General features: G+C 48.1%; 2 protein-coding genes across 3 annotated transcripts in view; both read right to left on the reverse strand.

Annotated features, from left to right (window-relative positions):
• DNAJB6 (DnaJ heat shock protein family (Hsp40) member B6) overlaps positions 1-7,618 on the reverse strand; it is a 74,151-nt gene extending 66,533 nt beyond the window's left edge. Inside the window, exon 1 of one of the 2 annotated variants that reach the window (XM_055334613.1) lies at positions 7,487-7,618. The gene's annotated coding sequence lies outside the window, so the exon portion shown is untranslated. Of the gene's footprint in view, positions 1-6,736; positions 6,811-7,486 lie in introns of those variants that run through there. The other variant, XM_055334614.1, reaches the window with a different exon arrangement.
• The window catches only part of LOC129516141 (skin secretory protein xP2-like), a 30,510-nt gene continuing 9,851 nt past the window's right edge, over positions 6,288-26,946 (reverse strand). Inside the window, exons 4-5 of the mRNA XM_055335471.1 lie at positions 7,487-7,915; positions 6,288-6,301 (exon numbers count right to left, since the gene is read on the reverse strand). Coding sequence (XP_055191446.1) covers positions 6,288-6,301; positions 7,487-7,915 — 443 coding nt within the window. The remainder of the gene's footprint in view (positions 6,302-7,486; positions 7,916-26,946) is intronic.

The following is a 26,946-nucleotide window of genomic DNA, read 5'->3' on the forward strand; positions in this document are numbered from 1 at the left end:
TCCCTGAATGGAGCCTGCTTCTCCCTCTGCCTGTGTCTCTGCCTCCCTCTCTGTGTCTCCCATGAATAAATTAAATAAAATCTTTAAAATAAAAAAAAATAAAAAATAAATAAAACGTTATTGCATACCCAACATATGCCAGGTATCATACATTCTAATCTCATCTTCTCATCCAATTCACTGTACACAAATGATCATGGACTAGTTTCTCTCTGGAAAGAGGACTTCCCATGTCACCTAGGTTATGTGTCCACAGTCCTGTCGACGAGTTCTGTGGTTTTTGGCTCCTCTGAGGATACAGCTGCGGAGTAAAATCAGTCCTCACAACATACCAGCCCACTAAGTGTGAACACCTTCTCCTTTCAGCTTTTGGATTAAGGGTCTCTCTCATCTAACTCCTAAGTGTCCAAACCTGCCCATTAAGACTCTCACTTTTTCCATGGAGACTACAATCACAACAAATGAATGAGAGTATAAACATACTCAGTACCCAAGATGCTTCCTCGGAGTGAAGGCTAGTAGCTCAAGTACCCACTTCCCTATAGTTGCTTGCTACTTGAACCCACGTACCATAACCTTGATACCAAAACACAGGTCTGATTCCCAAAGTGAAGTCAGCTACCATCATCTCTTACAATTACTCTACAGAAGAATTAAGCCATCTTTATTTACAAGTTTTATTACTAGAGCATTCTTGACTACAAGCAGAATTCTGGGTAAAATAAGTCTGGTCATTTTTCTTAAGTGTCTGAAATTTCCCCTTTACTATCAAGAGAGAAAATTATGTAGACTATCCATCCAAACTGCCTTTACTGACTTTTATTCCTATGTATCATTGAAAAAGTACCAGAAAAGGCACTTTACAGGTTCTCGAACCTCTTGGTTACCTTCAAAAACTCACCTTATTCACTTTAAGACTTCCTCTGATCAATCTAACCACTTCATTCTTCTCTAAATACATGGATGATCTCTAAGGATACAGCCCCTTGAATCAAATACTCCTCAACTGGGATGCCTGGGTGGCTCAGCGGTTGAGCATCTGCCTTTGGCTCAGGGCATGATCCCACGGTCCCCAGATCGAGTCCCATATCAGGCTCCCTGCATGGAACCTGTTTCTCCCTCTGCCTGTCTCTGCCTGCCTCTGTCTCTCATGAATAAATATAAAAATCTTTAGAAAAAATACTCAACTGCAGGCAAAACAGTCTGCAGAAAAAGAAAAGTTCTAACTACAGAAAGAACACTCTTGCTCCACAACAAAGATTAAGTGAAATATAACAAATTATCCAAGGACACAGCTTAGCCAGTACAAAATTACTACCCCTCTCCAAATACCACCTTCCCCCACCTGGCCCCAGAAACTAGCTGCAGAAACAAATGATCTGCAGGGAATAAGGCAAAGATGAGGAAACAGCAATGAAGGTTGGCCTCAGGGAAAAGGTGGGATCAAATCCATCTCGATATCCCCTTACCCAGCCCCTTTACCCAAAGAGCTTCATGTGATTTAGGAGGCACTGCTTGGCCTCCCTGTACTCTCGTGCCTGAAACTTCTCTACTATCAGCTTTGCCTAAAAAAAACATCAGTTATCTGATGAGCTACGTGAGGTGCTCCAGGATGAGTTAGCTCTAAAAAAGCAAGTTTTCTGCACAGCCTAGTTGGCCCCCTTCAGTTATGAAACCTTGGTTTTGCTTTTTCTAAAAGAGAAAAAAAAACCTCAAGAATGTATGTGCCTTGCCCTGGTGGCCCAGCGGTTTAGTGCCGCCTTCAGCCCAGGGTGTGATCCTGGAGACTCGGGATCGAGTCCACGTCAGGCTCCCTGCATGGAGCCTGCTTCTCCCTCTGCCTATGTCTCTGCCTCTCTGTGTCTGTCATGAGTAAACGAATAAAATCTTAAAAAAAAAAAAAAAAAAAAGGTATGTGCCCAACATGACTGCTATATATTAGCCTCTCAGACCTCTACAGACTATCCCTGAGTCAAGATCCTCAAGCCTCGTGGATGACTTAGACCCCTCCACATTCCAGAATGTTGTTATTCCATATCCCAAATACTGGCCACCTACCACGTAAGATGTTACTGGGCAGAAGTGACCATCTTTCCAAAAAGACCTTTCGCAAATACCTCTTCACCTAACATCTAAGAAACCTTGCTCTGCTTGCAAAACAAAAACCTCCTTTGTTCCTTTCCAACCTATGAGACTAAATGCTGAAAATGTTCGAGAAGGGAGAAAACCCTCCTTGTACAATGCCTCTTCTTCTTATCCACCCACAGACTGCCGCTCATTATACATTGTTATAACAGAATTCCAGCGAAAGGTCATATATATCCATTGAACACATTTCCTAGCTTTAGCTTAAAAACCCAGCAAATCAAGATACTCATTACTTCTATTAACTCAAAAAAGAGGGGGATCCCTGGGTGGCGCAGCGGTTTAGTGCCTGCCTTTGGCCCAGGGCGCGATCCTGGAGACCCGGAATCTGATCCCATGTCGGGCTCCCAGTGCATGGAGCCTGCTTCTCCCTCTGCCTATGTCTCTGCCTCTTTCTTTCTCTCTCTCTGTGTGACTATCATAAATAAATAAAAATTTTAAAAAATTAAAAATTAAAAAAAATTAAAAAATAAACTCAAAAAAGAGGTAACTGTAAAGAAACCATTTTTATGGGGCATCTGAGTGGCTCAGTTGGTTGGGTGTCTGCCTTCAGTTCAGGTCGTGGTCCTGGGGTCCTGGGATCGAGCCCCGCATTGGGCTCCCTGCTCAGCAGTGAGCCTGCTTCACCCTCTCCTCCCCACTCGTGCAATGCAATCTCTCTCTCAAATAAGTAAAATCTTTAAACAAAAAAAACAAAAAAAAAAATTAAAAGAACATTCTCATTTCTTTCTTAAGATTTTAAGTAATCTCTATACCCACCATGGGGCTTGAACTTACAACCAATCCAAGACTAAGTCACATGCCCTATGGACTGAGCCAGCCAGGCGCCCCAAGAAACCATCTTTTTAAATGTTTAATTCTTGTATGGCATCAAGCTAATTTAGGGCAATGCAATTTGCTTAATGGAATGGAAGCAGGCAAGACCTTTAATAATAAATTAATAAATCTGGAGAAGTTTCCTATAAGTCACTTTGTTACCTGAGAATTCCCAGAATACATGGCTGGGGGACGGGACAGGGGAGGGAATTGGGTTGCACATATGAGATGGGACACAGTCATGAACTATCACTGCTTATCACAGACCATCTACTTACCTACGGAGCCAATATGCCATCACCTATTCCTGAAAAAAGCAAGGACACTATTTCCATTCAACTCAAGATCTGAGACCACTGATCGCCAAAACCAGTAATCAACAACTATTAGACCCTCACAGACATAACTAAGCTCTTTTTGTTAAAATAAACAGGACACATAGCAAGTACACAGTCCTGGTACCTGTGAACTCAAATGGCGTACTTTTGCCCCCAACTCTCCTGAAGTCTGGATTCCATTATGAAACACGAAGAGTAAGCAGGACAAAGATCCACCCCAAATCATGTTTTCTCAGCACTGTGGGCCTTAGGCACAAAGGGAGCACAGAAGTGATGATTCTAGGCCTACCCTAAAGAAACACACAGAAGGCCCTATAACCACCTGTGCTGGTGAAAAGTAGAATGAGAATTAAAGGGTACAAATCACATGCTACCTGAAGAAATCAGCTTTCCAAATACAACTGATCCTTGCAACTGAGCTTAAGAATCCTAAAATAACTGGAGTATTTTGATAAACAAATACACACAACCAAACACAAAAACTCCATGCAGCTCTACTACCTCACAGTCTTTCGCAATGGCTTTTTTTTTTTTTTTTTTTTTTTTACTTAAGACTGATGTCAGGGTAACAGTTTTCAGAGAAAACCAAGCTACGCCCAAGTAAGAGACAACTTTTGAAATAAGGTATTAGAGGTATAGAAATAAAAGATTCCTCTCCATTACGACATAAAATGCAACCCTTAGAAACCTAACTACCAGGACGCCTGGGTGGCTCAGCGGTTGAGTGTCTGCCTTTGGCTCAGGACGTGATCCTGAATTCCTGGGATCAAGTCCCACGTCGGGCTCCTTGAATGGAGCCTGCTTCTCCTCCCTCTACCTGTGTCTCTGCCTCTATGTCTCTCATGAATAAATAAAATCTTTAAAAAAAAAAAAAAAAAGAAAGAAACCTAGCTACTTTATAATTTTTTTCAACATTTTTCAGTAATCTCTACATCCAATACAGCTCCAACTCACAACTGAGACCAAAAGTTGTGCACACCACTGATGGAACTAGCCAGGTGCCCCGTTTATAATTTTTTTCAGAAATTAATTTTCCCCACCTTAAATATTAAGTGAAATAATAGTAATAGTGAAGTATTTTTTTAAGCTTACTTTTCCTAAGCAGGATATTAATACAAGGGGGGATCCCTGGGTGGCTCAGTGGTTTAGTGTCTGCCTTTGGCCGGGGGCATGGTCCTAGTCCTGGAGTCCCAGGATTGAGTCCCACATCGGGCTCCCTGCAGGGAGCCTGCTTCTCCCTCTGCCTGTCTCTGCCTCTCTGTGTGTCTCTCATGAATAAATAAATAAAATCTTTAAAAAAAAATGGTTAAAAAAAATTTTTCTCCAAACTGAGTTATCCATAAGTCATTTTCTCCATTTAGGCTTTAAAATAGTCTTTCCAGGGCAGCCCCTGTGGCCCAGCAGTTTAGCACCGCCTTCAGCCTGGGGTGTGATCCTGGAGACCTGGGATCGAGTACCACATCGGGCTCCCTGCATGGAGCCTATTTCTCCCTCTGCCTGTGTCTCTGCCTCTCTCTCTCTCTGTGTGTGTCTGCCATGAATAAATAAATAAATAAAATCTTTTAAAAAATAAAATAAAATAAAATAGTCTTTCCAGGGCACCTGGCTGACTCAATTGGTAGAACATGTGACTCCTGATCTTAAAGTTGTGAGTTCAAGCGCCGAGTTCAAGGTAGAGATTACAATTAGTCGATCGTCCTTCCATTCCTAAATTATAATTTCTACCACTATTCTTATCTTCACCAACCTTGCTGTTCTTCTCATTTACCTCCTGAATTTCAAGTTCTCACAAATCTTATTTATCAAAGAGAAACGACAGCATTTGTTAATTCCTGTTAGCCACTGTCCCCATCCTAATTCCCTAATAAACCTGCAATTAGGCCTATTTCACCACTAGGTGGTGTTCTGAACAAATTTAAAGCAAACCAGAGTTCTCAGACAGACCACCCCCACTCTAAATTTTAGATTCATTTCCAAGAAAAAAAACCTTTCTAATTTACAAATAGAGGCTGATTCCATTCACTTAATCCTTACCAACCTGCAACAGAAAAGGCATGCAATCACCCTCAACCATTAACTAACACAGCAGATGACCTGTAATGGGCAGTCCCAGCAACAGTGGAAGGTAACAGAACATCACCAAGGTAAAGCAGTACACTGCAACCCTGAAAAGTGAATTTAAAATAACTCACTAAGGGCGGCTGGATGGCTCAGGTCAAGATCCCAGGGTCCTGAGATCTGGGATGGAGCCCCAGGGCAGGCTCCCTACTCTGCTTCTCCCTCAGCCCTTGCTGAGCTCACTCTCTCCAATAAATAAATAAAGCCTTTAAAATAAGTCAAATAAATAAAATTATAAACTTACTGAATTTTAAAGTGCCCTCTTAAATAAAACAAACTAAAAAATATGCAAACACCATCCCCTGCCCCAACCTGGTTTTTGAGTTTGCGAGTCAGAAACTACCAATGGTAGGGAGTAGAATCGTTTTAAAAGTGTCCAAAACAGGGGAGCCCTGGGTGGCTCAGTGGTTTAGCGCCTGCCTTCGGCCCAGGGTGTGATCCTGGAGTCCTGGGATCGAGTCCCGCATCAGGCTCCCTGCATGGAGCCTGCTTCTCCCTCTGCCTCTCTCTCATGAATAAATAAAATCTTAAAAAATATACATCCTTTAAAATAAATAATAAAGGTGTCCAAAAACAAAGTGAATACAGAGGAAAATGGTTCTACTCTTAATATTTACACCTACGAAAAATAAGGGGCTTGCTGAAAGACAAAACCTATTGTGTGCCACTTAATTGCAGGTGTACTATCATTCCTCGTCCATAATTTAGTCTTCAGAATATTAAACACCACTCTCCACCCAGCCCTCCGGATAAGTCTGTCCCGCAGCCAGAAAAACCTCTCAAATACACCAATCTCAAATCAAGGAAACAAATTTAAAACAAAGATTTTTAAGTGGGTGCTGAACTCCTGGGAAATCCCCTAACGGCTCCTTAAGTCCCAAACCCTAAGCAACAAGTTGAGGCGGCTTAGGCTCAGCCCACTCCACCAAGCCAATGTACTTCCCCAACTCCCATGCGCCTTATCCAGAACATTCCACCGCTTACCGGCTACTATGCATAAAAACCACACACCCTTTTGTTACACAAACACGCAAGTACTAACCCCAAAGTAGTTAAAAGTGTACATTATGAACTTCCCAGCGAACCGGGGGTTGGGGTATCTGGGAGACGCGGGAGGGAAGCACAGTGCGGAAACATTTGCACCCGCATCATTCATTCCTGGACACGATTACAGCAGAAAAGCAGCAACAAGTTCCACGGGCCTGCTAACCCCTCCTCTCGCTGGCAGCCGACTAGTCCCGGCCAGAGCCGAACCTCCCCCCCAGCCAACCCCGGGCTCGCTCGGAAGACCTTCCGGGACCACACAGTAGGCCACGTACCCTCCGTGCCTCAATTGTCCCCTTCCTTGGGCACAGGCTGACGTAAACTTCGCTCCTGTAGGTCATGACACACTCTGAAGCAACAGACCAAACCGGCTGTTTGGGTGAGATCCGGGCGTTTTGCTCATCCGAAAACTTTTCAACAATTAGTGGGAAGTTCCGGGAACGCGGCTTCGCGTCTCCCGGAGCCGCGCGTCCCGGTCTCCGTGTTCGGGGCGCTCCTCCCCCAGACTGCCACCCTCTGCAGACCTACCTCGTCTCTGGCTTTGGGGTCATCCACGTGGGGCTTTAGGAAGAGTAAAAACCTGCCTTCCCGCGGCGGGACCCCGCCCTCCGCCCGAGCCCCGGCCCAACCGCCGGCGCGGGGCGAACCAAGGGCGAAGGCCGCCCCGACCCCGACCCCGGCCCCGGGCCCTGCCCCCGCCCCGGGCCTCGACCCCCGACCCCCGACCCCGGACCCCGGCCCCGCCCCGGGCCGGGCCCCCGTGCACCCAGCCCGACGCCCACGCCCGCCGCCAGCCCCCGCCGCCCCGGCCTCACCGCCGGCCCGGGCCCCGCCACCCCCACCCGCCGCGCCCCCGGCCCCGGCCGCCCGCAGACACCCCAGCCCGACGCTCACCTCGGAAGGCCGGCCCCACGGCAGGCCCCAGATCCCCGACCCCCGGCCCCCCGCCCCCGGCCCGAGCCCCCCGCCCCGGCCCGGCCCCACACCGGTCCCAGGCCCGCCCCCCGCCCGAGGGCGACGCTCACCCAGGACAGGGAGCCGGCGGCGGGCAGGAGGCGCGGCGGGGCGGCGGCCCGGGTCCCCTCGGCTCCGGCACGGCGGCGCTGGCAGCGGCGGCGGTGGCAGCGGCAGCTCCTCGCGCTTTCCTTTCTCTCCTTTCTCGACAACAAACAGGAAGTGCGTCACGCGGCGGCGGCACGGCGACGTACACTTCCGCCCGGCCCTGACGCCGCGCATGCGCCCCGCCCCGCCCGCGTTCCCGAAGGTTCGTCGAGGCCCGGCTTGGGCGGGGGTGGAAGGAAAGGGCCAGCCGCGGCGTCCCGGCGCCCCCGGGGGTGCTGTCCCGCGCCCACCCCGCCTAGCGGCGGCCGTCGCACACTCAGCCTGGGCGGCCGGTGGGGAGGCCGGGCCCGCGCCCGCCGCCCCCCGCGACAGTCCTCTTTGTCGTGTTCCCTCTAGCAGCAGGAAAACAAGGTGACCGCGGCTCCAGGGACCGCAGAGCCCCACCTCCACCTGCAGAGCCTCCCCTGCCCCCCTCCTGGAACTGACCCCCATCCCCACCTGCAGAGCCTCAGCTGCTCTCCTCCTGGAACTGACCCCCATCCCCACCTGCAGAGCCTCAGCTGCCCCCTCCTGGAACTGACCCCCATCCCCACCTGCAGAGCCTCAGCTGCCCCCCTCCTGGAACTGACCCCCATCCCCACCTGCAGAGCCTCAGCTGCCCCCTCCTGGAACTGACCCCCACCCCCACCTGCAGAGCCTCAGCTGCCCCCTCCTGGAACTGACCCCCATCCCCACCTGCAGAGCCTCAGCTGCCCCCCTCCTGGAACTGATCCCCCACCCCAGCATCCTCTGGCTTTCATCCAAGGCAGTGCCTTGGGCCATCTCAGGGAGCGCCTCCATTTTCCTGGGTGTCTCCTGTAGATGTGGGAGGTGCACATATTGTTAGACTTGTGTTTGCTTTCTTCCTGTTACTAAAGGAGCAAGAACACAGGGAAGAAGGGCAACCGCTCCTGCCCCAGCTGACCTAAGCCCTTGAGATCCTTTAACTTTCAACACTTTTAATTTGTAACATCTGATTAATAATCTTCACTATAGGCATCTGGAAGGCTTAATGAAGGAGCAGTAGCTCTAGTTGTTGCTACTCTGGAGGCTCAGGGCAGGCTGCCCCCAGATGGCCAGTTGGTCCTGGAGATCATTGAGCTGAAGGCCTTGGAGACCCTATAGCTCAACAGAGCTTTTTGCCCCTCCCGTAATTACAGGGAAGAATCTATATTGGGACTGAACACTGGTTGTTACCAGACATCAGCTTTATCTGAGTGACCCGTCAAATGGCAGAACAAATGTCTATTTAGCAAAGGTGTGCTCTTATTTCTTCCCTTCAAAGTCCAGCCCCCCCCCCCATCTTGCACAGGATGATGTATAGACCTCATTTTGTCCAACTGCCTGGAACCTCCATGTCTCTGTGGCTTCCCAGTGTGTAAGCTACTCAATGTGGGTTTTTCCTGCTAATCTACCTCATCTTAATTTGATCCTTCATCCAGGTAGAAGGACCTTGAAGAGAACAGGAATTCTAAAAGATTGCTCTATGGTGTGCATAGTCTTTTCTTGTGTTTCTTAAACACTCCTTGTATCACTTATAGTTTTTATTAAGTGACCAGTTAGCATAAGAAAACAAAAGAATTCCTCTGAGTCAATTTCCTATTCTTTCTTTTAGAAGGTAAAGTAATATAAACGGTCAAAAGGAAGGAATCACATGGTATTTGCTTTTGGTACGGACACCTGGTGATAAAAGATAATCTTTAAGACTGGAATTTCATTCAGGTGTGTGCACAGTTTGGCACTGTCACTGTAACTATACACCAGCCTGCTGGCAGGAGTCTCCTGTCCCCTCCAGTGCTGGTGGTACTATCACATGACATTTCACATTTAAATAAGTCCCTACAGCAAGTATGAGCTCATCTTGAAATGCAGACAGGACAGAAGCATGAATTTTAAATAGTAAGTGGCAGGCTAGCCACAAATAACTTTTTCATCCTCCCTCCAAATATATATATATTTATTAAAACATCTGTCGGGCAGCCCTAGTGGCTCAGCATTGCAGCGCCACCTGCAGCTCAGGGGGTGATCCTGGATACCCTGGATCGAGTCCCATGTCAGGCTCTCTGTATGATGCCTGCTTCTCCCTGTGTCTCTGCCTCTGTCTCTATGAATAAATAAATAAAATCTTTAAAAAATAAAAATAAAACATCTGTCATTGGGCAGCCCAGGTGGCTCAGCCATTTGGCGCCTGCCTTCGGCCCGGGGAGTGATCCTGAAGTCCCAGGGTCAAGTCCCACGTCTGGCTCCCTGCATGGAGCCTGCTTCTCCCTCTGCCTGTGTCTCTGCCTCTGTGTGTGTGTGTGTGTCTCATGAATAAATAAATAAAATATTTTTTTAAAATAAAAAAAAAATCTGGGATCCCTGGATGGCGCAGCGGTTTGGCGCCCGCCTTTGGCCCAGGGCGTGATCCTGGAGACCCAGGATCGAATCCCACATCGGGCTCCCGGTGCATGGGGCCTGCTTCTCCCTCTGCCTATGTCTCTGCCTCTCTCTCTCTCTCTGTGTGTGTGACTATCATAAATAAATTTTTTAAAAAAAAATTTTTAATAAAAAAATAAAATAAATAAATAAATAATAAATAAAATCTTTAAAACAAAAACCAAAACCATCTGTCATTGCAGTGAGCTGTATTATCAGAAAAACCAGGGATCCCTGGGTGGCGCAGTGGTTTGGCGCCTGCCTTTGGCTCAGGGCACCATCCTGGAGACCCGGGATCGAATCCCATGTCCGGCTCCGGTGCATGGAGGCTGCTTCTCCCTCTGCCTCTCTCTCTCTCTCTGTGACTATCATAAAAAAAAAAAAAGAAAAAAGAAAAACCAAGTAAGACAAAACAAGGCTCCTGCCCTGATGGGATCACACGGTGCTCTGGCTGAACAGGAATAAACACCCTGAACATTAAACGACACGGCAATATTTAAGTGACTCTTAAAAGAAAAAAGAAAAACTATTTTAAGTAAACAAGAGGAAGGATCTTTCAGAATAAGATGGAGGGTTTATTCCAACATTAATGTTACCCCAGATGGTGGTGCTACTGGAATGTCCAGTCCAGGGGACGATCACCTCAAAATGGAACGGCAAGGATTTAAATTGGGGCAAAGGACATTTAGAGCAGAATGAAGAGGCAAAGTGCAGAAGCACAAAATCGGCCTGCAGAGATGGTACACATGGACTTTAACCCCCAAGGATGGGAAGTAATTGCCAGAGTGGACAACAGGACAAGGGCTTTACTCCTTATCTGGTGGGAAAGGGTACCCAAGCCCTCCTGTACTGTGGTTTGCAAGATGAGTAGAAGAGAGTGGGGAGACTTCCGTGACTTTGTTGTCTCATCTGTAAAATGGAGCTAATAGGCTTGTGGTGAGAGTTGATGGTATGTGCGCATTTCAGCCTAGCACACAGTAATACTCAGTAAATGATGGCTCTTCTGTGTCACGCCCTCTTTGAGAAACTAATATAAAGTCCAAACTTCCCAGAAGAAACATGCAAGTGATAGCAGGGAATCAACAAATGTCAGGCTCCTGCCACACACCCACACACATACACCCTGCCATGCCCACTCAGGAGTCTGAGAACCCTAGCCCAAGGTCCTGAATGACCGCTGGCAATTTTTATCAAACTAAAATGTACATTCTATTCCAGAACAACATTCCATAGGAATTTCCCTAAAGTGATAAATTCAGGAAAGAAAGAAAAAAAAAGTATACATACAACGTTTTTGATCACAGCTTTGCGGACAACCAGCTCCTCCTCACCAGGAAATGCCAGGCCCAGCCATAAAAATAACAATGTCATTCTATTTCTTGATAACAAATATAACATTCCCAAGATACATGAAGATAGCGGGTAAAATGTGATACCATCTTTACAAGATAATATCCGTGTGTGTGTGTGTGTGTGTGTGTGTGTGTGAGACAGAGGATGAAAGTTGACTTTAGTGGCCTCCATTTTCATCTCAAACCTTCCAGCTGGTCCTCAGCTCAGGCAGGAGGCACTAGAGCAAAGCATCCCCCGGTGGGAGCCCCCGAAACTATCCCCTGGATCCTAAGGCCTGCCCTGGGCCAGCGGGCCCCTTGCAGAATTGACTCCCAGACAGGGCCCCTCTGACCCTGGCTGCTGCCTGCACGGACTACCCTCCTTTCCCCCGTATTTTCCTTCTACAAACCCAGAAGCACTTCCAGCATTTTGTTGAGTCTTTGGGACCCTGGCGCATTGTCTTCCCAGCGTGGGCCTCCACTGAAATAAGTTCTTGTTTTGCCACCATCGTCTCTGCCTTTGGGTTTTGCCAGCGTCACGTGGCCAAGCATGGTATGTTGGGGCCTCTGGAACCAGGTACTCCCGCCCCCTGCGCCCCGGCTCTGTTTCGGTTAAGAGGCTACCTGGAGGAGAAGAGCACGGAGCGAAAGTTCACAGGCTGCCCTGATGGCAGTGGGCAGCCAAGGACGGAGGCTGACGGTGGACACCTTGCAGAACGGGCAGGGGCCATGATATGATGTTTCCAGACTTCATTCCTTCTGTGGCATCTCAAGAAGTCCCGGAACAGTATTACCTCTGCAGCCTATGGTTCCCTTTGCAACGTAAGGGGCTTTGAGGGATGGGCGAGAGCCAGGGTTTGTACCGCGCGAGCGAAGGATGCCTGCCCGGGGTCCCTAGAGGAAGGCCAGCCTCTGTGGAGGAGGCTCAGAGCGGGTTGAGACAACCAGAAGAAACCACGATGCCGACAGCCGTGGAGATGCTTCAGGACTCCGTGAGGGCAACGGTGAGGCTTAGTGCTTGCCCAGATGTGGTCGGGCCAAGGAAAGGGAAATCAAGTCAAAGTCACCAGGAGGAGGTACCATAGTTGACATGGGTCATTGAGGGGAAGAGCCAGTTTCGTGGGAGAAGAGAGTTAAGATATGGGCCCTGAGGAGGGAGCGGTGGAAGACTGTGTCACCAGTCATCGCCTGGGGCTTCGAAGACTGAGTTAGCAGGACAGTGAGGTAGGGCCAGGGTCCCCAGCAAGACAATATGGAAGGGGGGACAGCTAAGACAAAACAGCACAGACATCCTGTTTTACATCTTAGACGGCACCGCACACACGAGCATTCTGTTTTGCAGCCTTTGCAGAAATGACTTCTGCAAAACACCCTTAAATAAGACAATTAACCACAAGGCATTTGTCCATATTGATGTGGGAAACAAGGGCAGAATTAAATGTCCTTAGAAACTGCTGCCCCCCCCCCAAAAAAAAAGAAACTGCTGCCCACTGACGAATACTCGAGACAGGCAGAGTATAAGCTTCTCCCAGGAAGCTCCTCTCTTCAGGCTGATGCCTGGCTAGAGGGAAGAGCAGCCTCAGTTAGCCCACAGCAAGGCCTCTGGGATCCTGTGAGTCTTCTTTAGCATATGAAAGTCCTTTTGGAACTCTCTCATCTTTACTTCCCCAACCCCAAAAATCTATAATCAGGGGCCCCTCACCACCTCGGGGCAGCAGCAGCTCCTTCTGCCCAGGGTCCCATCCCCTGTGCTTCAACAGAACCACCATTTTGCACCAAAGATGGCTCAAGAATACTTCTTTGGCCATCGGCTCCAGACCCCACCAAACCTCACCTAAACACGTTCAAGAGTGACATCACCAATCCTGGATGGGCAATGGGCAGTGAAGACATAAGCCCCCGCGGGGGGAGGGGGGCAGCAAAGGAAAGACCAGCAGCGCATAGATGTTAACCTAATAGTGACCAAAGCCCTGATTGGCACGATCCTGTACACCCTGGTTGCTTAAGATAGTTCCACAGAGAGCTCATAAAAACCCCAAAACAGGGGCAGTCCGAATGGCTCAGAGGTTTAGCGCCGCCTGCAGCCCGGGGCCTGATCCTGGAGACCTGGGATGGAGTCCCACATCGGGCTCCCTGCCTGGAGCCTGCTTCTCCCTCTGCCTGTGTCTCTCTCTCTCTCTCTCTCTCTCTCTCTCTGTGTGTGTGTGTGTGTGTGTGTGTGTGTGTGTGTGTCTCATGGATAAATAAATAAAATCTTTAAAAATAAAAAAATAAATAATAATAAGAAGAAAAAACATAAATTTAGAAACTCCAGTGGCCACCGTCTCCCACTCCCACCCCCACCCCCGCCACTGCTGTTGGGTGGGCCAACCTTTCATTCCTGGAAGCAGCTGAACCAAGAACCGCGGGCACTAAAGGCAGACACTTCCTGCAAAAGAGTAGAGGTCTGAGAGCCCTCACTGGGAAGACGAGGAAGGCCCTCAGACAAGAGGAGATCTCCCCAGAGAAAAGCTTGGTTAATATTATCAGGTTGGTACAGGAGAGCAAGGTGCTATCTCACGGAGCCAAAGAATGGATCTTGTGGACACAGGAGCGTGAGCAAAGTTACAGACCTACCTTAAGCAGAGACACAGAGACAGCTCTCAGGAGGGAGAGGGCCCCACACGATTGCCACCGGGGGCTTTTAGGGTCAGCTCTCTTTGAAAGCCAACCAGGGAACCCAAACATTATATGCTGATATCACCACTGAGTAGGGACTGGTGATAACATCTTCAATGGCTTACTTCTTTGGGATCTGGTTGTTCTTTGTCCCTCACACATGACTGTCATACAAAGACACCCTCCCCACCCACACCTGGGGCAGGGTGGTTTAGAGTGTTCCCTGATCTCTGGTGTCCTTATGCCTTGACATTGGGGGGATTTCTGTGAGCCTGATCATACAGCCCCCACCTATCTCTCCCTCCCAGGCCTCAGGCCTATCTGTCCCTCACCCACAACCAAAGCCGGTGGACAGGACGGGGGCTGAAGATGCTGGAGAGACAAGCAATAGGTAAAGGAGTTCCTTCTCAGAGGAGGTCTCAGGTGCAGGACGATTAACCTTGGAAAAGAGGGACTGACATCTGTTCCTTCAAAGCAGCCAGGAATGAGGAAAGGTGGACACAGAGATGGGACTCCTGGTGACGGCAGGCAGGGGACAATCATCAGGGGTGCTGGGGGCGCCAGACCGAGGAACGGGCATAACAGTCGGGCAGTAGAGAAGTTCCCTGGTATTCTGGAAGGAAACAGGAATAGAAAGGAACTCAGTGGGTCTTGAAGCGCTCATACTGCCATGTGTCTGGGCCAGTTGGTTTTTCAGGGGCGGGAGAGAGCAAGGACTAACCCAGAGGCCAGAGAAGGAAAGCCAGCTGCCAAGTGGTGGCCACAGTGGTGTGACACCTGAATTTACTCCGTGCCCTGAAGAGACTGGGTCCTGGGATAGAGTCCCACATCGGGCTTCCTGCATGGAGCCTGTTTCTCCCTCTGCCTGTGTCCCTGCCTCTCTCCGTGTGTCTCTCATGAATTAAAAAGAAAAAAAAGACATATTGCTAACTGGAAAAAAAAGCCAAAAGAGTGGCCAGTGTGTGTGCCCTGCTACCTTTTGTGTGAAAAGGGAAAGGAAGAACCAGAGCTCCAGTTGGCTTAGGGAGCTCTGAGATCAAACCCTAAACATAGGGGAGGGGAGTGGGGGAGGGAGGGACCAAGGATGGTAATGAGACTTCTTCCTGAACGTTTTCTCTAGTTACACTGTTAAACTAATGAACATATCACCTATTGAAACTTTTCCAGGGCAGCCCCGGTGGCACAGTGGTTTAGCACCACCTGCAGCCCGGGGCGTGATCTGGAGACCCTGGATCGAGTCCCACGTCGGGCTCTCTGCATGGAGCCTGCTTCTCCCTCTGCCTGTGTCTCTGCCTCTCTCTCTCTCTCTGCATCTCTATGATGAATAAATAAAACTTTTAAGAAAAAAAAAAAGAAAATTTTCCAAAACCATTTTAAAAATAAAACATTAACGGGATAGATCTGTATGTGACCACAGGAGCTCCAACACACATTGTCTAGCTCAGAACAGAATGTACCATATGATGCCACTGTGTACAAGGAGTATATGGGGGGCAGCCCAGGTGGCTCAGCGGTTTAGCTCTGCCTTCAGCCCAGGGCGTGATCCTGGAGACCCGGGATCGAGTCCCACATGGGGCTCCCTGCATGGAGCCTGCTTCTCCCTCTGCCTGTGTCTCTGCCTCTCTCTCTCCCTATGTGTGTGTGCGTCTCTCATGAATAAATAAATAAAACTTTTTAAAAAGAAAAAAAAAAGAAGTATTTGGGGACAGCTGGGGTTGGGGCAATGGGGGTTTTCATTTATATTTAGATTTTGTTGGAGATTTTTATGTGTATTTTGTTCAAGGATTAAAAATAAGAACTTATACCTTTAGAAAGCTTTTCTCTTCTCGGGCAGCCCCAGTGGCGCAGCGGTTTAGTGCTGCCTGCAGCCCAGGGCGTGAACCTGGAGACCCAGGATGGAGTCCCCCATCAGGCTCTCTGCATGGTGCCTGCTTCTCCCTCTGCCTGTGTCTCTGCCTCTCTCTGTGTGTGTGTCTCTATGAATAAATAAATAAATAAATAAATAAATAATACTTTAAAAATAATATAAAAAAAAGAAAGCTTTTCTCCTGGATTGCTTAGGATTCATGACTGTATGCTGGTTACAATTCTACAACAATTAAGAGTACTGTCCTTATTCCCAGGTGCTACACATTGCAAGTAAAGAGTTGTGACATTTGTGAAGTATTCACACACATCCAGCAAACACACACACGTGCTGAGTCATCTAAAGTGAGCCTCAGACATAATGCCTGTCCGGATATATGAAAAGAGAAAATGTGGGAAAATGTTACTAATTGATGGATCTAAGTGAAAGATATAAAATATTCATTCTACTGTTCTATAGCTTTAATATTTTTCAAAAAAGTTATGGGGCGGGCAGAGGGAGGCAGCAGGCAGATACACAGGAGTAGAAAATGAGTGGCGGCTTGGGCCCGAGAAGCTGAGTAAATGTGGGTGAGGTGTGAAGCTGGTTGCTGATGCTTATTGTCTGAGTCCTGTACTGTGGGAAGGTACCCACATGGAGTCAGTAGGCCCAGGAAAAGAGGAGCTGAGTAATCTCCTCGTGAGGAGTCCTGCATGTGGTCATGCTAAGTATTAGCTGGAGGTGGTTGTGTATTTCGTGATACTTTTTTTTTTAAGATTTTATTATTTATTCATGAGAGACGCACACACACACACACACACACAGAGAGAGAGAGAGAGGCAGAGACACAGGCAGAGGGAGAAGCAGGCTCCATGCAGAGAGCCCGACGTGGGACTCGATCCAGGGTCTCCAGATCACGCCCTGGGCCAAAGGCAGGCACTAAACCGCTGAGCCACCCAGGGATCCCTCTCTGTAGGTTCTTATTAATTCCAATTGCTTTCTTTGATCCCTGTGTGCTAATACCACAGCAGTCACATCACCAAACCATGCATTCGAGGAATTCAAGTGGTGAAAATGTCCATTAATTGCTTCATTATTTGGTTCATCTTGCTAAGTGGTTGGCCTGTACACTATGTGCAGCTACAGTGACATTCTCAGAAGATGTACCATATTTATACATTGGAGTGCCTTGAAGACCTAGACGTCAATTTGAAACAGAAAACTTCTGGAAGACAATACAAGGAAAGTCTTTAAGACTTTCATCAGCAGAGATTGTGCAGGACACTAAAAGCATTTGTCATAAAAGAAAAAAAAGATATTTTGGACTTTATTAAAATTTAAAACTTTTGTTCAAAAACCTCAGTTATGAAAAAATTAAGAAGACAAACCAGTTGCTGAGAAGTCCACCTCCAGGACAAAAATCCACATTATTTCCCACCTCATACCAACTGGGACAGCTATCAAAAAACCAGAAAGTGGGTGTCGATGGGGCCGTGGGGAGAGCCAACCCCTTGTGCATTGGGTGGGAATGGGCAATGGGAGTAGCTGCTGTGGAAAACAGGAACCTCCTCCCTCAAAAAGTTAAAAATAAAAAATAAAAAAAAATAAAAAAAGTTAAAAATAGAATTACCCTGTGACCCAGCCATTGCACTTCTGGGTGCGAACCCAGTGAATGGAAGTCAGGCTCTCGACGAGTAATGTGCACATCCGTGTTCATGCAACAATGGTCACAGTAGCCAAGACAGGGGAGCAACCCAAGCATCCACTGACACATAAATAGAGAAGCAAAAGTGGTCCATCCGTACGATGGAATCTGGGATCCCTGGGTGGCTCAGCAGCTTAGCGCCTGCCTTTGGCCCAGGGTGTGATCCTGGAGTCCCGGGATCGAGTCCCACTCAGGTTCCCTGCATGGAGCCTGCTTCTCCCTCTGCCTGTGTCTCTTCCTCTCTCTCTCTGTCTCCTATGAGTAAATAAATAAAATCTTTAAAAAAAGAAAAGAAAAGAAAGGAAGAAAACCCTGCAGCATGCTACGGCACGGATGAAATTCACAGACTTTATGCTCAGTGAAACAAAACGACAAATACTCTATATGATTTCACTTCTACGAGGTCCCTGGAGCCATCAGATCCCCAGAGACAGAGAGTAGAGGGTGGGCCCCGGGGGGCTTGGGGAGAGGATGGAGTTAGTGTTTCATGGGAACAGAGTTTCAGTTTTACAAGATGGAAAGTCCTGGAGCTGGTGGTGGTGATGGTTGCACAGCAAGGGGATGTATTTAATGCTGCTGAGCTGTAGGCTTCGAAATGGTTAAAATGGTAAATTTTATATTATGTGTATTCTACCACAAAAAAAAAAAAATGGAGAAAAAAATCTAATTCAGGTTTGCCCACAGGCAATCATGAGGCTTTGTCCCTCTCACAGATTTCAGTCTTCACTCTGGAGCTAGCCCCATGAACAGCCCGCCAGACCCTATCCCTGGCCCCAGAAAGTCAGCAGGGGAGGCAGAGCCAGGCAGGACTCACAGAGGAGGCAAGGCATTGCCATAATGAGTTACAGCTGCCTATGGAGTAGTGAGATCCCCATCATTGGAAACATTCAAACAGCAAACTGACATTTGTCAGGAAATTTGAGAGGATATTGAAGCAATGAGGACTGCACTGGAAGGAAGCCAAACATCTTGAAAATGCAGGATTCTGTGGGTGATAACCTCCATCCGTGGGTTCCCAGAGCCCCAACACAGCCAGCTAAGTTCCTTTTCCGCTCTGCATTTCTTTACATGACCAACATTTCCTCTTTCCCACGTGTGCCAAGCCAAGCAGAACCGCTGAATGGCAGAGTCAGGCAACTGATAAGGACTTTCGAAGAGTACATCTCCTGCAGGGGATGTATTCACAGCTCCGTGAGCATGAGAGAAAGCCGCTCAGGTTTGCACTTTCAGAAAGCCATCTCTGGTGTTTGTGGAAAGCCCATTTTTTGTATTAGTGACATGAAGCACCTAGCTCAGCACCCATAGTCATGATCACAACCAAGTAGGACACAATCCCGATTCTGCTGCATAGAGCAACCTCTGGGTACTCTGTTCTCCAGCTTTGGAAGTACCTCCTGAGGGGAATTGCGACCGCCAGATGCATGCACACTCAGGACCTGGATTCTGACATAAGACCTAAAGTTCTGCAGAGGCCCTGGTCAGTTCTGTTCTCTCTCTTCCGTGGACCATAGAGAGCCAGCTCTGTGATGATGCTGCCCCACCCAGCAGGGCCATCAGATTTCTAGCCAGATGGGGCAGTAGACACCAGCAGATCCAGATCCAGATCTAGACAAGGATGCCCGGCTTCAGAGACACTGAGAAAAGGATCTGCTCTCCTTGGAAGCCCCAGGCCCTCACTCCCCACACTTTCCCTCAGGATGGTATAGAAGCCATGATTGCCTGACTGCCATGAGTCTCCTATGCTGGTGGGGGCGCCTATGTACAAAACTGGTTTTTCTCTGTTAATCTGTCCTACGTCAATTTTATTATTAGACCAGCCAAAGAACTTGGAAGAGAATAAGGAAAATTTCCCCCTCCCCTGCAGAATCCATTTATGGATGTTCCCCTTTGTCTCAAAATGTCTTTCAGTTTGGTTTTATATGTAGGATCCAGGCAAGATCCATGCATAGTACTTGGTTTCATCTCTTCAGTCTTTTTATTCTAGAACAGTCCCCCAAGTCTCCTCCCCTTCTCTTGTTTTCCATGACATTGAGTTTTGCAGCCCTACAGGTTGCAGGATGCCACACACTCAGGATTTGTCTAATCACTTCCACCTAGACTTAGGTAAATATTGTTCTGCAAGAGCAGCTTGTAGATGTGACATGGGCCTACTGGGCCCCATCTTGTTCTTCTGCTGCTAAGGAGAGCCCAGTGTGACCCCTTGGCGGGTGGCTGGTGACCAGAAGACACTCCTGATTGCAAAAGTACAAGTTTGGGAGGGTGTGGCTGATTTTTACTTTCTTGTTTACCATGCTTGGTGTTTTCTAAATCTTCTGCAATCAACAGGTCCTGCTTTTATAATTCTGAGGGAGATGTTTCCAAAAGTTTCAAAGAGAGAAGAAAGGAGGAGGAGAAGCCCCTGGGTCCACAGTGGATGCCGGGCTTGGGGTACGAGTGGGCATTTACTGCAGGGGTGCCCGCACCATGGTTACCTCAGCCAATACCAGTCCTGTCCCCTCAGCCTAGAGGTGTGGCAGTTGTCTTGTGCCTGAGCCCAAAGCTGCCCTGCTCCTTGGCCCCTGTGTAAATAAATCCTCCTGGGCTTCTCGTCACTGCAGCAAGCCTTTCCTCATGGGACACTGATGGAACCAGACCCTCCTCCTGCCTGGTGCAGCCCAAGCTCTGCAGGGTTGGCTGCTCCTCCGGCCAGAGACACACCACATGGATCCGATCCCCAGGGAACCTCTGGGCCTCCACAGCCAGACACAGAGTGGGTGCTCCGTGAGCATCAGTAGCTCGATGGGGTGAAAATGTGGATGGATCCATTCTTGGATGGACAAAGAGGCTAGTTTCTTGTGCAAGAGCCTTGGGGAGCTCCTTACCATTTGGGGAATACTGACAGCCCGCATGGGGCCAAGAGGATGGGCTTGTGCAGCATGGAGATGGGGGGTCCAGGATATGGGGGCCAGGGTGCAGCTGCTGAGAGGACCAATGGGCCTGCGGGCAGGGCAGGCCATCAGGGGCGCTCCCATGGGGCGTGCAGGACCCAGGCCCCGCCTTCCCGCCCAGTGCCAGCCCCTGGTGTGGGCAGGGAAGGGAGCGCCTGCCAGAGACACTGCACGGTCTTCCAGGGCCAGGTCATTTCTTTGTTCTCGGCTTTCCTGCTCTTGGATGCACAGACGTATGTCCCTGCAAGTGCACCTGCCCGCTTAATGTCTGCAGGCTCCTCTCGTTCTGTGCCCTGGGATGCCCAGACAGTGTGGGGATAGGGAAGAAGCAGCTGGACATCAGCTTCCAGTGGTTTAAAGATGTGCAGAGATCAAACTTCTCGGGTTGGGCCTTGACAATTGGGCCCCAAAAGCCTCCCAGATAGAACCCCAATGTGGGTGAGTGCACCTCGCAGTGTTGGCTCACCCCATCCTGCAAGCTGTTAACAGTCTGTGGTGCACCTGCCGGACATCACCAGCGTGAACCATCGACACGGCCTTTGTTATTTATAGAAATGGCAAGGAAAAAAAAAGAAATGGCAAGGGGCTAGGGACTGTGCACATCCATCTGCCCTCCTTACAATACCATCAGACCTGCAGAGCCATTCCAAAAAGGCCTAATCTGTGAATGTCACTGATGGTTTATCAGACACGATGACAGCAGAAAAATGGACATCGTCAAACAAACAAGAATTGCAATTCAGGGCAGCCGTGCTTTAAGAAGAACTCTCATTTTCTTAATCTGGTACTTTTTCTGCAGAATAACAAGAGTTTCAAAACTGGAAACTCGGGATCCCTGGGTGGCACAGCGGTTTGGGGCCTGCCTTTGACCCAGGGCATGATCCTGGAGACCCAGGATCGAATCCCACATCGGGCTCCCGGTGCATGGAGCCTGCTTCTCCCTCTGCCTATGTCTCTGCCTCTCTCTCTTTCTCTCTCTGTGACTATCATAAATAAATAAAAATTAAAAAAATTTAAAAAAAAACTGGAAACTCATGGCAATTATGCCACTCATTCACAAGACGTGAAGTTATAATATTCTTGTTGTTACTTTGTCAGAGTGGCTGCCACTCTGTCCAGGCCACGTAGGTGCTCTCACTGGGCCCAGTTACCCACAGCAACGCGGGACAGCACCTTCCTTTCTTTCTTATCTTCGGCCACAACTGCACAAGGCTCAGCAGCACCCAAACCAGCTGCACTGTCTTCACCTTCCTCGGTCAATCTCCTTGCTCACTTGGCAAATATTTGTGGCATTAGCAGGGCTCAAGGGTCAGGACAATAAAATCAGAGGACCAAATTCCGGTTGGATGACATTTAGATAATGTGCAAGCACAGGAGTTGCAGTTGAGGCCATGAAGGAAGTCAGGCCTTTGTAGGAAGGCGGGGCTGGCTTCCCTGGACAGTTGGCAGAAGCAGGACGGCCCTCCAAGCTCTCCATCCACTGGTAGGCCACTCCTGCCTCCTGGCAGGGTTCTCTCTGGCCACTAGGGAGCCCAGGGGACTGGGATGGAGACCTCAGCCCACTGGATTTGGGAGATCATTGTTTCCAGAGTAGATCTGTTTGGGACTGCTGTGTCCTCCAGTGATCATTGTCCCTTTGTGCACAGAATTAAACCCAGGGAGAATGAAGCCTGCAGCCCAGCATCCCTGGCGCTGAGCTCAGGCCAATGGGATGAGGCTTAGCACTTTCTTTAAAAGGTAACATCGACAGGACATTCTTTCTGATTATTAAAGACATTTGAGAGCCCAGAAATAAACCCATGCATTACGGAGTCAGTTAATTTACGACAACGAAACCAAGAATATACAGTGGGGAAAGGATAATCTCTTTAGTAGATGGTGTCAGAAAAACTGGACAGCCACATATACAAAAATAAAACTAGACCGCTATCTCATACCACACCCAAAAATGAACTCAAAATGGATTAAAGACCTGAATGTAAAACCAGAAACCATAAAAACTCCTAAAAGAAAACATTGGTGAGAAGCTCCTAGACCTGGGTCTTGGTGATGATTTTTTGGATCCAGCCTCAAAAGCAAAGGCAAAAATAAACAAGTGGGACCATATCAAACTAAAAACCTTCCGTGCAGCAAAGGAAATGATCAAGAAAATGAAAAGGCAACCTACCAAATGAGAGAAAATATCTGGAAATCATGTGAGATCTCATAAGGGGTTAATATCCTAAATATATAAAGAACTCATCCCATTAAATAACAACAAAAACTTTCAATTAAAAATTGGGCAGAGAAAATAAAATAATAAAATAAAATAAAATAAAATAAAATAAAAATTGGGCAGAGGATGTGAATAGATAATTGTTCCAAAGAAGACATAGAGATAGCCAACAGACATACGCAAAAATACTCGACTGTCACTAATCTGCAGAGAAATGCAAATGAAAATCACAATGAGTACAGGAGGCTAGGGGGTGGGTTAAATAGGTGATGGGTATTAAAGCGGGCACTTGTGATGAACACTGGGTGTTACTTGGAAGTGCTGAATCTCTGTATTGTACACCTGAAATTAATATTACACTGCATGTTAACTAACTGGAATTTAAATAAAAACTTAAAAAAAATTTTATTTTAATTAAAAAAAAGGGGGGCACCTGGGTGGCTCAGTCAGTTAAGCACCTGCCTTTGGCTCAGGCCATGATTCTGGGGTCCTGGGGTTGAGCCCCACATCAGGCTGTCCACTCAGCGGGGTGCCTGCTGGTCCCTCTCCCTCTGCCTCTGCCTCTCCCCTGCTTGTGCTCCCTCTTTGTCAAATGAATAATTTTTTTTAAAAATCTTTAAAAAAATAAAAAGGTAGCTAGGAGGCAGACAAGGGCGGGCAGCCAAGCGAGGCCCTGGGGTGGGAGCAATCCCAGGCTGGAGGGAGCCCAGAGTGGAAGTGTCCCAGACCACCCAAGAGGACCAATACCTGGTGGTGCTCAGGAGAGGGACATGGCTGCAGAGGCAGGACAACTGTGTGACAGTCTGTCCTTGCCCTCACCTCCAGAAGTCCCCAGAGTCGCCATCCTGCCTCTTGTCAGGCTCCTCCTGTGGCCTAGGGACTAGAGACCCTGCAGGTGATGCCATTTAAGCCAAACTTTCAGCCCAACTCTCTGTCATCCTAAAATCTCAGTTCCCTTTAATGAATGCAGCTGTGCTGGCGACTTAGTCCTTCTGTCCATCCGTAGAAATGAATCCCAACTGGTGATGGCAATTTAAAGCATAGGGCAGTCAGCTGGCTCAGTCCATGGAGCCTGTGACTCTTGATCTTGGGGTTGTGAGTTTTAGGCCCACATTGGGCGTAGAGATGTCTTAAAAATAGAAAAATAGGGACACCTGGGTGGCTCAGTGTTTGAGCATCTGCCTTTGGCTCAGGGCATGATCCCAGATTCCCAGGATCAAGTCCCCCATCAGGCTCCTTGCATGGAGCCTGCTTCTCCCTCTGCCTGTGTCTCTGCCTCTTTCTCTCTCTCTCTCTGTGTGTCTCTCATAAATAAATAAATAAAATCTTTAAAAAATAAAAATAAAATAAAATATAGGGAGCACTTTATGGAAGGTCAGTGTCCCAAAAGGGCAAATATACATCAGCAGGAAATCCTCGAAATACATTAAGTCCAATTCAGAATTGTTCAGTTCAATTCAACTCAGTTAATGTCTGTAGATGGTAAGAGGTTGTCTTGTGGTTGAATGGAGGCATGGGGGGGATGTGGGGGAGGACAGGGAGGATGGGGGATGGGGCAGGTGGGAGTAGGGGTCACAGGGGACAGGAAGGGGGCAGCCTGAGAGTGGCAGAACCTGGCTCTGTGTGGTTCTAGGACCATCAGAGTTCATGAACACAGGGACAGTGGGTGCCCCTGGCCGAGATGACCCTGTGCCCCGAGGACACCTCTGTGGACTCCAAGCCAAGCAGCCTAGAGTGGGAAAGCAGCATCCTGGGTGCACACACTCCGAAGGCAAGGGCAGCAGGGACAGGGCTGAGGGGAGGATCCTCGGGGGTCCTGATCAGGATCTTATTTGAAAACAAGCTGGCAAAAAAAAAAAAAAAAAGAAAAGAAAAGAAAAGAAAAGAAAAGAAAAGAAAAGAAAAGAAAAGAAAAGAAAAGAAAAGAAAGCAAGCTGGCTGCACCTGGGACTGGTTACAGTGAGGTCGTGCTGGGTCAGTGAGCTTGGCCCGCGGCTAGAGTCCTTGGAGGAAGGGACAGACTCCTCCAGGGTTGCCGGGTGAGAACCGGGGAGGCAGGTGGGTGCAGCCACGAGTCCTGGAAGGCCCAGGCGAACATGGAGGAGGCAAGGATTCTGCTCTGGGCCCCGCAACTTGGGCTCAGAACTGCCAGGGGTAGAAGTTCTGCTGCCCCAGACATCCCGGTGGCGCTGGAGCTAGCACAGGAGCTTACAGTCTCCCCCAGAAGGCTTGGCCCATAGAGGGCGGGATCTAGCTGGGTCACCTTGGCACTTGCCCTAGGACTCATCTGCAGCCCCCCCACAGGCTGTGCTCAGCCCCCACACGGGCTGGGGACTGAGTTTTGAGAATTTCCTTTGTGCACCTGTGGTTGAGGCAGAAGCAATTTACCCAAATGCATGGATTTCTAACTTGGTTTTTGCTCTTGAATCTGTTCCTGCATAGGGACTTGCTGAGTGTTCCTTCCCACCCCAATGGCCTGCAGAGCCAGGGTCTGTCACCACTCCTCCTCTAGGACACAAGCTGTCTCAGAGCACGGCCCCAGGGTCTGATACAGTGAGACATGAGATGCTCATACAGGAGCTATCTTTAATTGTATGAAATTGCTATTTTATTATGTGAAAACTCAAATGATGGTAAAAATCTGCCAAATACATTTGCCATTTTAGACATCAAAAACCATCAAACGTTGGCAATTTCATTGGGTTCAACCTAATATATAGTGACTAAAATTTAAGTATGACTTTTTAAATTTTTATTATTTATTTATTTATTTAAAAGATTATATTTATTTATTCTGAGAGACACAGGGAAGGGAGAAGCAGGCTCCCTGCAGGGAGCCCAATGTGGGACTCAATCCGGGACTCAATCCCTGAGCCAAAGGCAGATACTCAACCACTGAGCCACCCAGGCACCCCTAAGTATGGTTTTTTTTAAGCCAAACTTTATTTTTTTTAAGCCAAACTTTAAATAGTATATATTCTGTACCAAGTCATGAGACAAAGTGTATGAGCAATGATTCACCCAGAACTATGCTAACACAGACATCTGTCACCGCACTGCTGTCGATGAGCTGCACCATACCTGCAATCACCACCCAGGTGCCCCCAGAAACCTCCTGCAACACTCTCATCTCCAGGATCTAAAGGTGTCAATCTACTTATGACAGTTAATTTTTTTTTCAGTTAATTTTTAAATTCAAATAATCCACTAAAATACAAAGAGGAGAGAGAGGAAACCAGTCATCAGAGTATCATTGTTATGCCAAATGAAACCACCATTAACATTGTGATGAGCATCCCTCCTGCTTTATCTCTTTGCTTACAAAACAAATATATCTGCTGGGGAAGGAAAACTTTTCCTCTACACTCTTAGTTCCTGTTCAGGGAAACTGCCAATTAAACCAATGAGACAAGCCAAAGAAATGATAGACTTTTATCCATCCGTGTAAGTAAGAGAGTTTATGGAAAAACTGGCCCCCAGGAGGTGGTTAGAATTTGGGGGTAATCTGTTATCTTACTAGGTGGAGAGGAGGTCCACCTCCAAGAAAACACAGAGTTCTGGGAAAGATAAGAGGGCCTGTAGGAGAATAGACAGCAAAGAAGATGAGAATGTCAGTTTAGGAGGTTTCCTATTCTGGTGCTTTGCCTTCTGACTTGTCCTCTCTGACTTATAAAAGTAGGTATCTGGGGCAGCCAGGGTGACTCAGCGGTTTAGCCTTCAGCCCAGGGCGCGATCCTGGAGACCCAGGATCGAGTCCCACATCAGGCTCCCTGCATGGAGCCTGCTTCGCCTTCTGCCTGTGTCTCTGCCTCTCTCTCTCCTCTCTGTGTATTCTCATGAATAAATAAATAAAATCTTAAAAAAAAATAAGTAGATATCTGATCTTCCTCCTTTTGTGGCACACAGAGCTCCAGAACAACCCCCCCCCCTTCCCGGATTTCCTAAGTGAGTTTAAGGAGACAGGTGATTTTAGATCTGCATAACAAAGCTCCTGCCAGTCAGAGCTTCCTGTTAAGAGGTGAATTAGGAAAGCACCTAAAGATGGGGGTGGGGATGGGGGCCTTGTAATTTGAGGGTTAGAACTTTAGTTTTGCCTCCACCTCCCTGGAAGGGGTGAAACTGAGTTCAGACTGAGCCTTTAACCTTTTGTGATATAACAATATCTCCGGGTAAATAATATCATAATTGGGTTAAACTGTAGGACACCTAGCTGGGGTCAGAGAATTGCTTGATGTGTGGGAACTGCCCCCATCTCCGCCGCAATGTTTGGTGACCATGATGTGG

The sequence above is a fragment of the Nyctereutes procyonoides genome, unplaced genomic scaffold (assembly GCF_905146905.1).
Source record: "Nyctereutes procyonoides isolate TBG_1078 unplaced genomic scaffold, NYPRO_anot_genome, whole genome shotgun sequence".
NCBI classification, from domain to species: Eukaryota; Metazoa; Chordata; class Mammalia; order Carnivora; family Canidae; genus Nyctereutes; species Nyctereutes procyonoides.